Raw genomic sequence first — 12,846 nt, forward strand, 5'->3', positions numbered from 1 at the left:
CGGGCGGCCGGGCCCCGGGAGCAGAGTGTGCCCGCCCCTGCCCTGCCCGCCGCGGGAGGAGAGGCACCGGCGGGGCTCGGCTCCACCTGAGGGGGCGGTGGCGGCGAGGGGCAGGCCCGCCTGCCGGCGGGGGTGAGCCCGGCACGGCTCTGCCCCCGCGCTGGGCGAGGTGAGGTGCCTGGGAGCGCTGCAACATGGCCTCCGCCGCCTCCTCCTCCCGTCCCGCCGGACGGGGCGGCACAGACCAGGTGAGCGCGCAGCCCCGCGTCCCGCACCGCGGCCGTCGGGCAGGGCAGGGGCGCCGGCGGCTCCTTCTGCTTTTCGTCCTTCCTCCCTCCTCCTCCTCCTCCTGACCGCTACCGGGCAGAGCGGGGCCGGCGCCCGCCGGGGCTGCGAGCGGCTGCACCGACGGCGGCCCCGGGCGGCGGGGCGCGCGCACCTCGGGGGCGGGAACTGGGGTGGCTCGCGCTGCCGCGGCCGTTAACGGTCGCCGCCCGGCCGCGGGGCAGCCCCCGGCGGGGGAGCGGCGCGGCCCCGGTGTGAGGGCTGGCGGCGGGCCGCCTCTCCCCGCTCGCCCGGCCACCCCGCCGCGGTGGAAGGTGTTGAAGCAGCACCGTGTGCGCCGGCTGGCGCAGGCCCGTGGCGGTGCCTCAGCGGCTGCCGAGGGGCTGGCGCGCGGCATGTGCTGCGCTGGGCGGGCGGGCTCGTTTTTCACACCTCGGCCGCAGAACCGCCATGAGCTTGAGGGATGGTGGCTGGCGGCCCTCGTAGGTAAGGGTTGGGGTCGCCTCCCTCCTCCCCCGGTGCCTGCCCACTGATCCGGGCCCGCGGGTTGCGGCTGGTGAAGGCGGTGGCTCTGTTCCCCGGGGTGGCCCTGTCCCCGGGGTGTCCGTGGCAAGCCACCCCCAGCATGGTGGGCAAGAAGAAGGTGCTGGGGAAGGCTTCGTCGCACTGTGGCCATGGGAGCGTTCTGCCTGGTCCTCCCTCCTCCGCAGCATTCGACGCAGGCTGCAGGGTTAGGGGAAGGAGCTTTGCCTCAGTGTTGCGTGTCCCTCAGGTATTCGATGTGATCGCTGTGTTTATTGCTCTAGCAAATGCTGCCTTGTGTCATGAGTGAGCAAGTGGGTCCAACGTTCTGCCAACTGAACGCAAGCAGTGTAATCCATTTTGACTGTGAAGACTTGTGTTCTCATGGCAAAAATAGAGCACATCTCAGCCTATTACACAATGTCTGTCCAGCAAAACGATACTTTTCCCAGCAGAAGTAACTTTTAAGGGATTGGGAAAGTATGATAAATGTGACTTTTTTTTAATTGGGCTATATGCCCAGAACTCCTGAAACTAAAACTGAACACTCTGAGATTAAAGCTATAATTAATCAAGGGTGAATAAGCTTTATCCTTTGTTCCTTTTTTTTTTTTTTTTGGTTGAGGTTGGTATCTTTTGAATCGTTAAACCTCCCTGCTTCTAACACTGCTTTTGCTACTACTTGAAACATTTAATATCTCATCTTCTCTGTCTGGTTATCTCTTTCATTGTGGAGCGCTATGGTTTCTCATGTTTCTCCCTCAAATCTCTCCAGTGTTCGTGGTTTAAAATGGAATGTAAATTAATGCCCCAAGAGGACTGATCAACTAGAAGTAAAGCACAGCTCTGGCAGTCAGGTCCTTTAAGTTTTGGCTCGGCAAGCTGCTGTGTGCCTGCCCATAGCTTGTTTATTTCGTGAGACCTGGGAGAGCTCCTAGGATGTGAAGGCAGCTCTTCTTACTGTGGTGTTGCTACCCCGCGCATTTTTGCTTCATGTCTTTCAACAGCTGGCTCAATGATAAACGGGGAAAATGTGAACTCCTGCGTGTTCGCCAAGTGGGCAGTTTCCAAACTTATTCTGAAAGGTCTGCAGCCTAGGCAATTAAAAGTTGAAAGCGTTGAAGCAGCGAGTTGTTAAAGCTCACTCTTCTCGGTCTCCATACTGCCTATGTTCTGTCTTGGGCTTGGAGTAGCCTCAGGGCTGTTGGGGAGACTCAGCTTTATTCTCTGGCCTCTGACCTCTCATTTTCAGACCATAGGGGCAGCAGATTTCTCATTGGTTTTAGAAGATTGTTAGGTCAGGCCTTAAACTTTTAGGGTGTCTTTTTATGTGGTTGGGTGCGTTCCTGCCCCCCTTCCCTCGCCAAGCGTGGTAGGTGTGGAAGATGCTCAGTTCTTGAGGTACTGTTAATGCCCAGTGTTGGAAATGGGGGCATGCTTTGAAACAATAAGTGTTTTTATTGACTTCCTTACAAGAAACTTTTTGTGCCGCCATCAATCTTGCTCTGATATCCTAGATACTTGGGGACTTGCTGATGTGTCTAGCTTGATTTCTGTTGCAAAATGATACTGTACTATTCTGTGCCATTGCTCTGTCCATACATGCCAGAGTATAATCTTGGGGAGTTTTGCTACTGAAAAATTGTCACCTCTCCCATCTCTTCTCAATAATAATTAATTGGTGATATGTTTATTGTGTTTTTTTTTAAGATAATGAGAACTATCTGTTACAGTGCAGTGACTTGCAAATTCATGTGAATAATTGTTGTGGATAAATATATATTTTCCTTTTTTTAAAAAAAAAATCTATTTCTAGTTTTTCCAAAGATAACCTCTAAGCTTTGCAGAGGGAGTCAAACAGTGTAACAACGTTAAGAAAGACGTTAACTTGCTATGAAAAATGTTTTTGTATTACTGCACTACTTTGGTGTTTATTATTAGGATGGCTCTGTTTGCTCTTTATCTCATTTGGGTGTATTCTGAAATGTTTTGTGCAGAAGTTTGTGTTTTTAAAAAGCAATAGGAAGAGTAGAAGGCCCTTTCTTGGTTTAGGTCTTCTGTTATGTCAGTTCTAAGTCAACACTGAGTACTACTAAAAGTCAACACCTAAAAGTAGGTTAATTGTGCTTGTAGGTCACGGACAGTGCTGTGCTTTATTCTGTAATGTTTATATCTGGTCAGTTTGTAGCACTGAAAGTTTGGGGCTTGCCTATGGCTTGTAGGAGATCTGACTTTGAATTTTAGAAATGAGAAACTTTTATACTTTTTTCCTCTTGTTGGTGTTGGCGGGAAAAGAGGAGACAGTGGCCCTACTGTTGTGCAGGGGAAGAAAAAAACCCAAATTGTTCCAATATGAAAACCAGGTTATTCTTTCATAACAAATTGTTTACTGCTGAAGTAGAAAACTGATTTCACAGTGTGATCTGTAAGACTGCAAGTCCAATCATAGCTGCTCTGAAAAACAATAATAAATATAAATTTTCTTCAGTCTTTGAAATCTGAGGAAAATGGTAGTTCTGCAGTTACAAAAATAGAAAAACAAACACCCCCAATCACCTGTCTGGTATAGAGATCAGACTACCCGAGTCTCAGTTCTAGAGAAGTGTTCGGTATAGGCAAGTTCCTGCCACTGCCATCTATTCTGGTTTTATGCCACATTTTTGTCAGTTTCTTCAAGAACTTTGGTGTGGAGGAAAACTGGGAGTTCAGTTCTTACATACGAAGCATTTGGTTTCTCAAAATTCAGTGCTTTTGACACTGTGTAAAAACTGTTGACATACTAATCCAGTGGTTGATTACCCATCAAAAATTATTTTTGTTGCTCTGTGTTGTCTGAAGTGGGAATATTTCCCATATACTTTAGGTTTCATGATAAGCTGTTGACAATGGTACTTGTACTCCTGTTTGGCATGCCTCTCGGAATGACAAAATAAGAACTGACATGTTGCATTAATTCTGAGAAAAGAATTGTTTTTCAGTCTTTAATCAGGCAAAGTTTCATTAGCTCTTTGAGGGAGTTTGACAATGACTTGGCCCAAGGAAGCTTTTTTTATTATTATTTTTAAACAGATTGAGGCACTTGTTAGCTTTTTTCCAGAGGAGCAAAGAGTGGCATAGAACCTGGGGCATAAGGGTAACATAATTATTTCTGTGGGTTTTATGCTTGAATTCTGACACACGTGATGTTAAATAAGTGTTTATGATGCTGACAAGTCAAAGAAAGAAAATGAGTGTCTTAAAGTTTGAATTTTCCGAAACAAACCCTTCAAAATAATATTAAATATATTTTTTCTTTAATGTGATAAAACTAATTGGCGTTTCTTTCTTCACTGAAAATTCGAAAAATAAGACAAAAATTGGAAATGCTGCATGTTTTTTTCTTTCTTAATCTGGAGAGGGAGGGGAAAAAGAAGGCACTCCAAACTGTTATCTTCAGCAGTTAAGAAATGCCAAAACTTTGTTACTCTTACATGTGCTGCCTGATTGATAATTCTATTAGCTCTTGCTGTTCAGTGTTGAATTACATTACGTTAACATTCACATGGAAAATAATAGTTACTTGTTTCTGCTGTCCTTGCCATTGGGATGCAGTATGACTATGTGGAGAGGGAATGTTACAGGCTGAGAATGATGAGTAAGGAGGATGAAGAGGATGGCAAAGATAATTGCTGTATTAAAATACTGACTAGTGTGATAGTGAAATTCTGAGGGACCTTGCTCTGCTTGTGTCAGTCATTGCCTCGTTCATGTGACGATTGTGTACTCTTGCCCAGTTCTAGTAGCATTTTGAGCAAAACAAGTCCTGTTTAGTCTTTGAGTAGCGACTGCTCTTCTTCCACATTCTCTTGAGATATCCCACAAAAAAACAAATTTAGTCTTAACTACTTAGATTGTAATTTCTTCTACTAAATCCATTTAAAAGGTCAGCTCCCGTTGACTTATTGAAGAGACATAGGTACCACAATTCCTTCAATGTCCTTATAAAATTCAGAAAGTTATTCTCCAGGAGTATACTTAAGTTGGTGCCCTTCAAAGGAGAAATTGTTCAAAGTTTCCATATTATATCTGATGTAGGCATCATGACTTTATCAGTAGGTGTTATTGCTTTCATCTGATAATGACTTGGAAAACATTATGAGCTAAAGAAAGGAGTTCTGTGTAGCTGTAGTCAGGAGCATTTGTGGACTGGTCCTAAAGCAAGAGCTGGCTAAGCTGCTGCACTGATCTTCTGTATTATTTTAAACAGGTTGTGATGACAGCTCTTTTTAGTAGGGGAAACTAAAATAACATTCTTCAATGACAGAGTAGTTATTAGCTTATGCAGGTCACATGAAAGCTGGTTTCTTATGGAGAGTCTTCATAATGGCTTGATTTTAGGTTTAAAAACCTCTATGATATAGCATCTATTTTGGAAAGTATTTTTAAAGCAATCCTAGTGAAGGTCACTTTCAGATAATCTGTGTAGAACAGACGTGAGTTAGTTTTATGATCTTTGCATGCTACTGTTACTAGTCCTATATTTTGTGTGTGGTTTTCTCTTTACAGAATCTATATTGCTTTCTTTAAGCTTCTGTGACAGTTTGCCCTATGAAAGAGTAGAAATTGGAAAAGGTAACAATGACCTTTTATTTATATTTATTTATAATATCACACCCTGACCTAATGATCAACAGTAGTCGTTCTTTTATTTTTCTGTCAGGTCAGAATTTTTGCCTGTTACTGTATTGATATTTGTATTTTTGTAGAAAAAATTGATTTGTATTTGATACAAAAAAAATAGCAAACTATAATGCAGTTGGCATTGGGAAGATGTTGAGGCAGTAGTCTTTATTTTTATTCTGAATTTGGAATTTAGAAGGATGTTTCCCACCACATGGGACTTGAGACATTTTCATAGGAACATTACATGCAAATAAGTCTTTCTTGGTTTTGCCTCAACTGACTATTGTGTAGACTTTTTTTTTTCTGTTGCATGTGTCTCGCTCTTAAAAGCTTATTTGCTTTTCTGTTTTTTGTCCTTGCTTTTTTGGGGGCAAGGGGTTTAATTTCTCTTTTCCACCCTGTAATCTCAGACTCATTTCTGTCACTCTAGCTTAGTGCAGCCTCAGGCAACAGAGCAGTTTCTGTGTGGGTTCTGTTTCCTCAAAACACCTGTTTAGCTTTAGGACTGGGTCAAAGAAAATTCATCCTGAAATTGCTGGACTTACTGTGAAAAGAACTAGTCACACAGAGAATAGGTCTGACTAAGGTGGAAAATTGAAAATTAGTTTTAAACTAAATGAAAATTTAGTTTAAAAGAAAATTTTTCTTGCTGAGATAAGCCTGGTCTACATGTGAACCCACAACAGATTCTTAAAACCACAAAAGTCAGGCTCTTGGAATGGGAAAGCAAGGCTCGTGGAGGGGGATGGGTAAGCAGCAGAAGTCCAGGTGCTGCTTATTGAGTACAGTTAATTAAGTCATTAGACTTTTCCTTGTTTCTTCATTTCTTTCCCCTTATTTTAGAGCTTTTTGTTTGTGCTGTGGAGGAATCCCAAGAAGCAGACTACTTTGTTTCTGTACTGCAGGACTGACCTTCTTATGAAGGTATTTTGGGGATTGATGCGTAAAGTCAGGTGAGGAGGTAAAGTACGCGTCTTTGAATGGGGAGGGGGAAGCATACATGGACAAGTGACCCTAATATGCTCTTTAAATTATATCTTTGGGATATAATAGAACATTAAAAACTAAATATAAAAGATGAGTCGGGTGGCCTTCTGTTCTAACAGTCAGTACTACATTCAGGGAAACTAAAAACATTTCTAAAGAAGAGTAATCCAATTACAGGTAGAAGCATTCTATAATATTGAAAATTAACAGTAGTAACATACAGTGATAATCAAGTCATGGGTGTTAAGGGAGAGGTTAGTTAACTTAGCAAACCCAGAAAGAGTACTAGTGACTTTACAATAATCTTTGAAGGAAAAACTATAGGAGTGAGTGAATCTGGTAACTTTTTCAAAACTTAAAATTACTCATTGGTTACCTTTCAGTGACCTTGGTGCTCTTCTGTAAAGGAAAATATGTTATTGACAACTGTAAAAATAAAGAGGGGGATTCAGTATGATTTTTAGAATTTCTTTAAAAAGAGAAACTAAGTGGTGTGTTATATTTTGGTGGTGGTTTTGGTTTTCTTTTGTTTTTGTATTTACCTTAAGTAATTTCTGTAAGTGACTATCTCTCAGCAGAGATTAGATTTAAGCCACAGTAATTCTAATATTGCCCCAAATCTCTACTCATGTGGCTCCTTTGTGTAATATCTGAGGTACCTAAACCAGTATGTAGAACTGTGGAGCAAGTTGCCTTTAAGGTGTAGTGAGGTAAAGGAAGTGAAAACTGGAAGATACTCTTAACAGTCTGTTAAAACACTTGACCTGAGAATTACATTCACCTAGGCTTGATTTTAAGAGATTGTTTAGGTTTTCTTGAGCTTTAAATTAGGACAAGTTAAACATCCATGTGGCTTCTGTGTATCTGGCCTTAAACACTTTTAATGTGTGTTTGTTTGTTTTTTTTTAATCTGTACCAACATGTCCAAAGTTTTTGCTTTCCATGTCTTTTCTTGTACAATGTGGAGCAACTGCACTGTGCTCTGAGTTAGCATAGGCAGCTTGCTTTCTATTTAACTTCAGCCTCTGTGATGGTACGCTTTGCCTCATCACATTCACGCTGTTGACTAAGAAGTGTGCTCACTCTCCCTGCTCCCCCCACCCCCAGCCTCATAAGCCTTTGCTGCTTTATTTGGGGAATTCAGCTCAAATTCTTAGGGTACCATACCTGTAACCTGACAAGGACAGGAACAAGTCCAGTATGTTTCAGGATATGGACTTGCTCCTTCTGTGACATTTATTTTTACAAGCAATGACTTGTTGTGCCACTAAGATGACCCCATTTTGTAGGTGAATGATCTATAGGTGTGATTCAGTGTTTTGAATTTCTGATGGCAGAACCAATTTCATTTCTTATTCCTCTCTGACTTCATTATTCTTGTTTCTGTTCAAAGAATAGTGTAGAGAGAGCACATACACATGTGTCTGAGAAGGCAAATCATTTCACAGGTCATGACTTTGCAAATGGATGCATCAGCCTTACTCTGGGATAGGTGCCTCTGGTGGATACAAGTTACAGTGAATAATGAAAAGGCAAGAATCTCCTAAATGGCATCTGCCTCTTTAATTTGCCATGTAGAACAGCACAACTGGTGCAGGTGCTCAGCTTTTATATTCGGGAGCATAGATGGCTCACAAGGCTCAATCTCAAGGCTTGCTTAGTTTCAGACTTGGTGCTTGTACCCTTGGCTGGGAACTCAACCTGTAGCCTCAACACCTCATTCCAGTGCCTTAGTTCCCAGTACCCTAACACAGCAAAGAACTTTCTTTTATGTATTTCCTCCCCCTCCTTGGTGCATCCAACCTACTGTGCTCTGGTGATCCTTGTAACTGTTTGCTAAAAAACCTGTCTGTTAGCTGTCTTCCTTCCCTCTGATACCACTTTGTGAAATGACTTATTGAATAAAAGGTACTCTTGTTTTTGAAGTTGTTGCTTTTCCTTATATTGATACAGGTTAAACTTATTTCAGCCTTTAGTCATTTTGATGTGGCTTACAGCACAGTTTTCAAAAGAGTTTTGTTACTGTAGTTAGGGAAAGATGGGCTGTAGTAATGGCAGAAAGTTGTAGGGGAGCAAGGTGGGTGCTTTGCTACCTGGTTTCATCACTGCAGAAGATGTTACGTAAGTATGTTGAGACTTTCCTCTGATTTCTGTAATGTTTCATAAACAAGCGCTGCATTGTTTAACTCAGCTGTCAGAGACAGCAAGCTAAATATATTCAGAAACAATGTGACAATTCTGAAGAGCAATATACTTTTCCAATGATCCTCAGGTAGGAGCTAATCCTGCATTCTAGGGAGACTCACTGGAAACAGTACCTTTCTGAAAGGGTATGCAAAATACTAAGGCATTTACCTGTGTGTGGTTTAGTGGTTGGAAAAATCTAGGACTAACAATAAGAGTTCTAAATGAAGCTGTTTTATCAAATGTCAGGAAAAACAGCAATAGTCTTAATATAAAAATGAGATATACAGTCTACTGTTCCTAATTGAGTCGCAAATCAAACAATTCCCACGAAAAAACCCATATGCATCAGTCTGTGTCAGTTCAGCACACTTTCCTGTGTGGCCTGTATTTCTTTTCATGGACTCCATCCCTGCAAAGCTACTTTGTGATCTCAGTTGTGAAGTGGGTCAAAAGGGGAAGATTGTTAACATTCCTTCTGCCCCTCTCTATCACCTTCAGCAGCTCTTGGTGGATATCAGCCCTTCGGGCTCGTGTGGGAGAGGACAGTGGAATTTTGTGCCACTTGTAATCACATTTTCAAATATTTGTCTCATCTGGACAGTAACCCAGCTCCCATTTTTTGATTATGAGTTGTGATTGATTTAGTAATTGGAATGCCAATATTGCTGGTATGCTAGCATTTTCTTACTTTACTAACATTCACATGCCCATCAGGAAGTCTAGGATAGAGCTAAAGAAACAACCTTTCTCCAAGAGAACTGTAGTTCTAGGTAGTGTTGTCTAATTGCCCTTTAAAAGTTTCTTGTCTTGTCCCTGGTTGGCAGCTTTAGTACTGTTGCTTATCTATGTGGCTCTTTCTCCCAGGTTTAACGATTGTGCTGTATCTGTTTTGGTACTAGTAAAGTTGCACTGTGACAGCTTTGGTTTTACAGGATAGAAGCAACCAATTTTTTTGCCTAAATTTAAACTGCTTTCAGTGTTAAGTGTCTCTTCTGCAAATGAATTACACTGGATTGTTAGACTTGCTTGTTGCAATGGTCCAAGTTAACAATGTGCCTCTGAAGAGATTAAGGACACTTTTCATCTCATGTTCCAATCACCATAATTCTAATGAAATGCAGATCTCTCTTCTGTGGTCTCTTTCCCTTGTCTTTAATGTGTCCGTCTTCCTAAAGAACTTGTTAAAGAATGTGTTGTTGTCAAACAATATTCCCTTGATCAAGCTGTAACAAAAGAAAATATAGTGTTCAGTGGCGATCTATAGCCTGAAAAGCAAATGTACAAAGATCGTTAACCTCATACTGAGCTGAAACCTATTCCCTCTTGGGGGTGTTTGAGTGTGATGTACCAAATATGGCTATTGCAGAGGCTGGGTATTGGGGAGAAAATCTTTACTTAATAGGAGTAAGTGTAAAAACATACTTGTAACAGCAAATTCCATAAAGCTTGTGCATTTTATGGGTATACATTTTCTTTCATGCCCTGCTTTTACTATGGCTAACAAAACAAGTGTATTGTAATGGAAGCATCTAAAGTATGATAATTTTTAGTCAGCTGCATGGTATGTTTAACTGGACTGTGACATTTAACCAACCAAAAGGACTACCATTCCAATTGATCTACAGAAGGAGAAGTAATTGTCTTGGAGACATAATTTCATCATCTGCTTACTTTTGTGCCAATTCCACATCATGCAGATGATTTTGGCAGTTTAGCATGTATAGCTTTCTGCATGAAGGATACTAGTATCTGAAAAAAACCTTCAATACAAGTGTAAATAAACCACTTCAGTGTTTTGTGTTTTATTATGTAAAACCCCTTTGTTCTTGTTTGTGACAGTTGTGGCTGATGTAAGCACAGCAAATCCAGCTGTACTAGCCACTCAAAGGCCTTGCTAGGTTTTTTTGTCAGTTACAATTGTATACAGTACTCTTCAGTAGAACTCCAAACTTTAAGAACCTTGGAAAGCACCGATGTTGTATAGTTTTATGTATAATGTATGAAGAAGCTTGACCTTCCTGGAAATGTGTCCACACATTGTAGTGAGTTTCATATAGCAAATACTGTTAAAATAATAGTAGTGGAACAGCTAAGAATTAGTAATAAGCTTTACTGCAACAGTCTTTAGAGTGAAAAGAAAATGTTGTGTGTGTGCTGCTATATGTGATCCCTTCCATGGCAAAAAAAGCGCAATCCTTAATTCCTAGCAATACTTGTATAAAACAGTTATATTAAAAGGGATTACAGCCTTTAGTAGTTGTCATCCATACTTATACAATCACCCACTAGTTTGTGCCTTTCTCTAGTCCTCGTACTGTGGCAGAGCCTGTGCAGTTGAAGAGGAATTGGCTCTGTGCAGAGCTGCTGACTGGTTTGACTTCTCACAAGTGCTGAATGGCAGTGGTTGTCAACAGAGTTGGAAGAAAAGCAGTTTATCTTAATAACACACCTTGAGACTATATGGTCCTGTTGTATACTAATTTAGGTGATATAATGACCAGGGGAAATAGTGATGGTTGTATTGAGGATTGACAAATTTATGTAACTTTTTAAAATCAGGTCTGGTTTTTGGGGTGTAATTGGAGAAAAGATTGGGATGAAATGTAGAACAACTTCTCTGAGCTGTTGGAATTCTAGAGTTGAGATACTTAGAGGAATAAGTGACTATATATAAAAATATATCTTAGAGTATATGTACTTGAGATTTGCATAATAATCACTGGGAAAAAAGAAGCATCGCAGATGTGAAACAAGAGGAGCAGATAACCAGTCAATATATGTGGCCAGATTGCTAGGGCAGTAATATTCGTAGGAGGTCTCACCAGCCAAATTATTTCTACCATAGTGATGTTGAGCAGCTAGAGTTTCAGGCACCATCTCTGTCCTAATGGCTTGTATTTTTGGCAGCCACATTGCAGGAATTTCAACTTAGAATACTGGGGTGTGTTAATAAAGGAAGGAGGGGGGCCATGGAGCATAGCCTCTGGAAGATGCAAGATTCCAGCAGCAGACGGGGTAGAAGATGAATTAATCTGAGTCTCTTCTCTCAATCAGTGGTATCTTCAGTGGTTCTGAGTATGCTAACACTTCTGTCAGGTCCCGGGTGTTCAGTTGCTGGTTTTGGTAAGGTCCATCCAGAGATACTGTCTTCATGGTTTCATGGGAATTTTATTGTTTTTTGCTGCTTGCGATGCAGTTGTTAGTCCTCATGTATACCTAAATGTGTTTGGCTGTGACTGCAATTAATCTGGAACAGAAAGCTGGTCATTAAGAAATAGCTTTATTTAATGAACAATACCAAACAAAGCTCAGTATCAGAAACCTGCTGCCATTAATAGAAATCTTAAAGCTGATTACAGTTGCTGGAGTGGGTCTCTTTGTAACTGACAGTAACCACCTTTACTTCAACAACAGTATTTTTCTTGTCTTTCATTACGGTTAGGTAGATAATGATAGATCTTGCACTGCTTGATGTTGTTGCTGTTCTCCTCTCTGTCCTTCAGTAAAAACGCATGTAAAAAGTAATTCTGTTGGGTTCAAATGTCTGCAAGAGAAAGGCCATGCTTGAATTTATTTTACTAGGAATCCCCTGACTTCTAGTGAAATGCAAGACTTGTATCCTAGTGGAGTAAGTACAGTCTTACCTTCCCAAGCCCACTGAATCTCCTTCCCCCCCCCCCCCCCCCCAAAAAAAAAACCCCACAACAACAAACCCACAAAAAACCCAACACCCCCCCCCCCCCCCCCCCCCCCAAAACCAAACCAAACTAATGTTTCCTTTTTCTGCTGAGATGTTGGCTCTTTTCCCTGTTAGTGTTACACGCTACTGTGAGTGAGCTCTGTGCTTTCTGGGACTGTTGTGTGCTCTGAAGTCTTGTGAGTGCCAAACCAGAGAGGACCGTCCATGGCATTGGTATCAGATTTTCTTAAAGATCTGTGGTGAAAAAGCATTTTCTGCTCTCTGAGACTTGTAGTAATGCTGTCAAACAGTCACCTGAAATTTCTTTGTGTCTGTTAATTGCAACTATGTAACTCTTAGTACTTGTCAACAAAATTATCTCTGCTGGTTTTTTTTTTTTTCGTGTGTAGCATTGTGTCCTGTGTAACCAGGCAACCCAACATGAAATGAGGGTATAGAACTTAAGGTAGAAAAACATGCACTGCATCTCCCAGCGCAGTTAGTGTGTGGGGCCAGGTGAGCAG

At 41.6% G+C, this 12,846-nt stretch overlaps 1 protein-coding gene across 1 annotated transcript in view; it reads left to right on the forward strand.

The window, feature by feature from the left end:
- Nucleotides 1–12,846, forward strand: part of ANK3 (ankyrin 3) — a 374,228-nt gene continuing 361,382 nt past the window's right edge. Inside the window, exon 1 of the mRNA XM_056352830.1 lies at nucleotides 1–248. Within this exon, the coding sequence (XP_056208805.1) occupies nucleotides 195–248 (54 nt within the window). The 5' untranslated portion in view covers nucleotides 1–194. The remainder of the gene's footprint in view (nucleotides 249–12,846) is intronic.

Source organism: Falco biarmicus, chromosome 9, assembly GCF_023638135.1.
Source record: "Falco biarmicus isolate bFalBia1 chromosome 9, bFalBia1.pri, whole genome shotgun sequence".
In the NCBI taxonomy this organism is placed as follows: domain Eukaryota; kingdom Metazoa; phylum Chordata; class Aves; order Falconiformes; family Falconidae; genus Falco; species Falco biarmicus.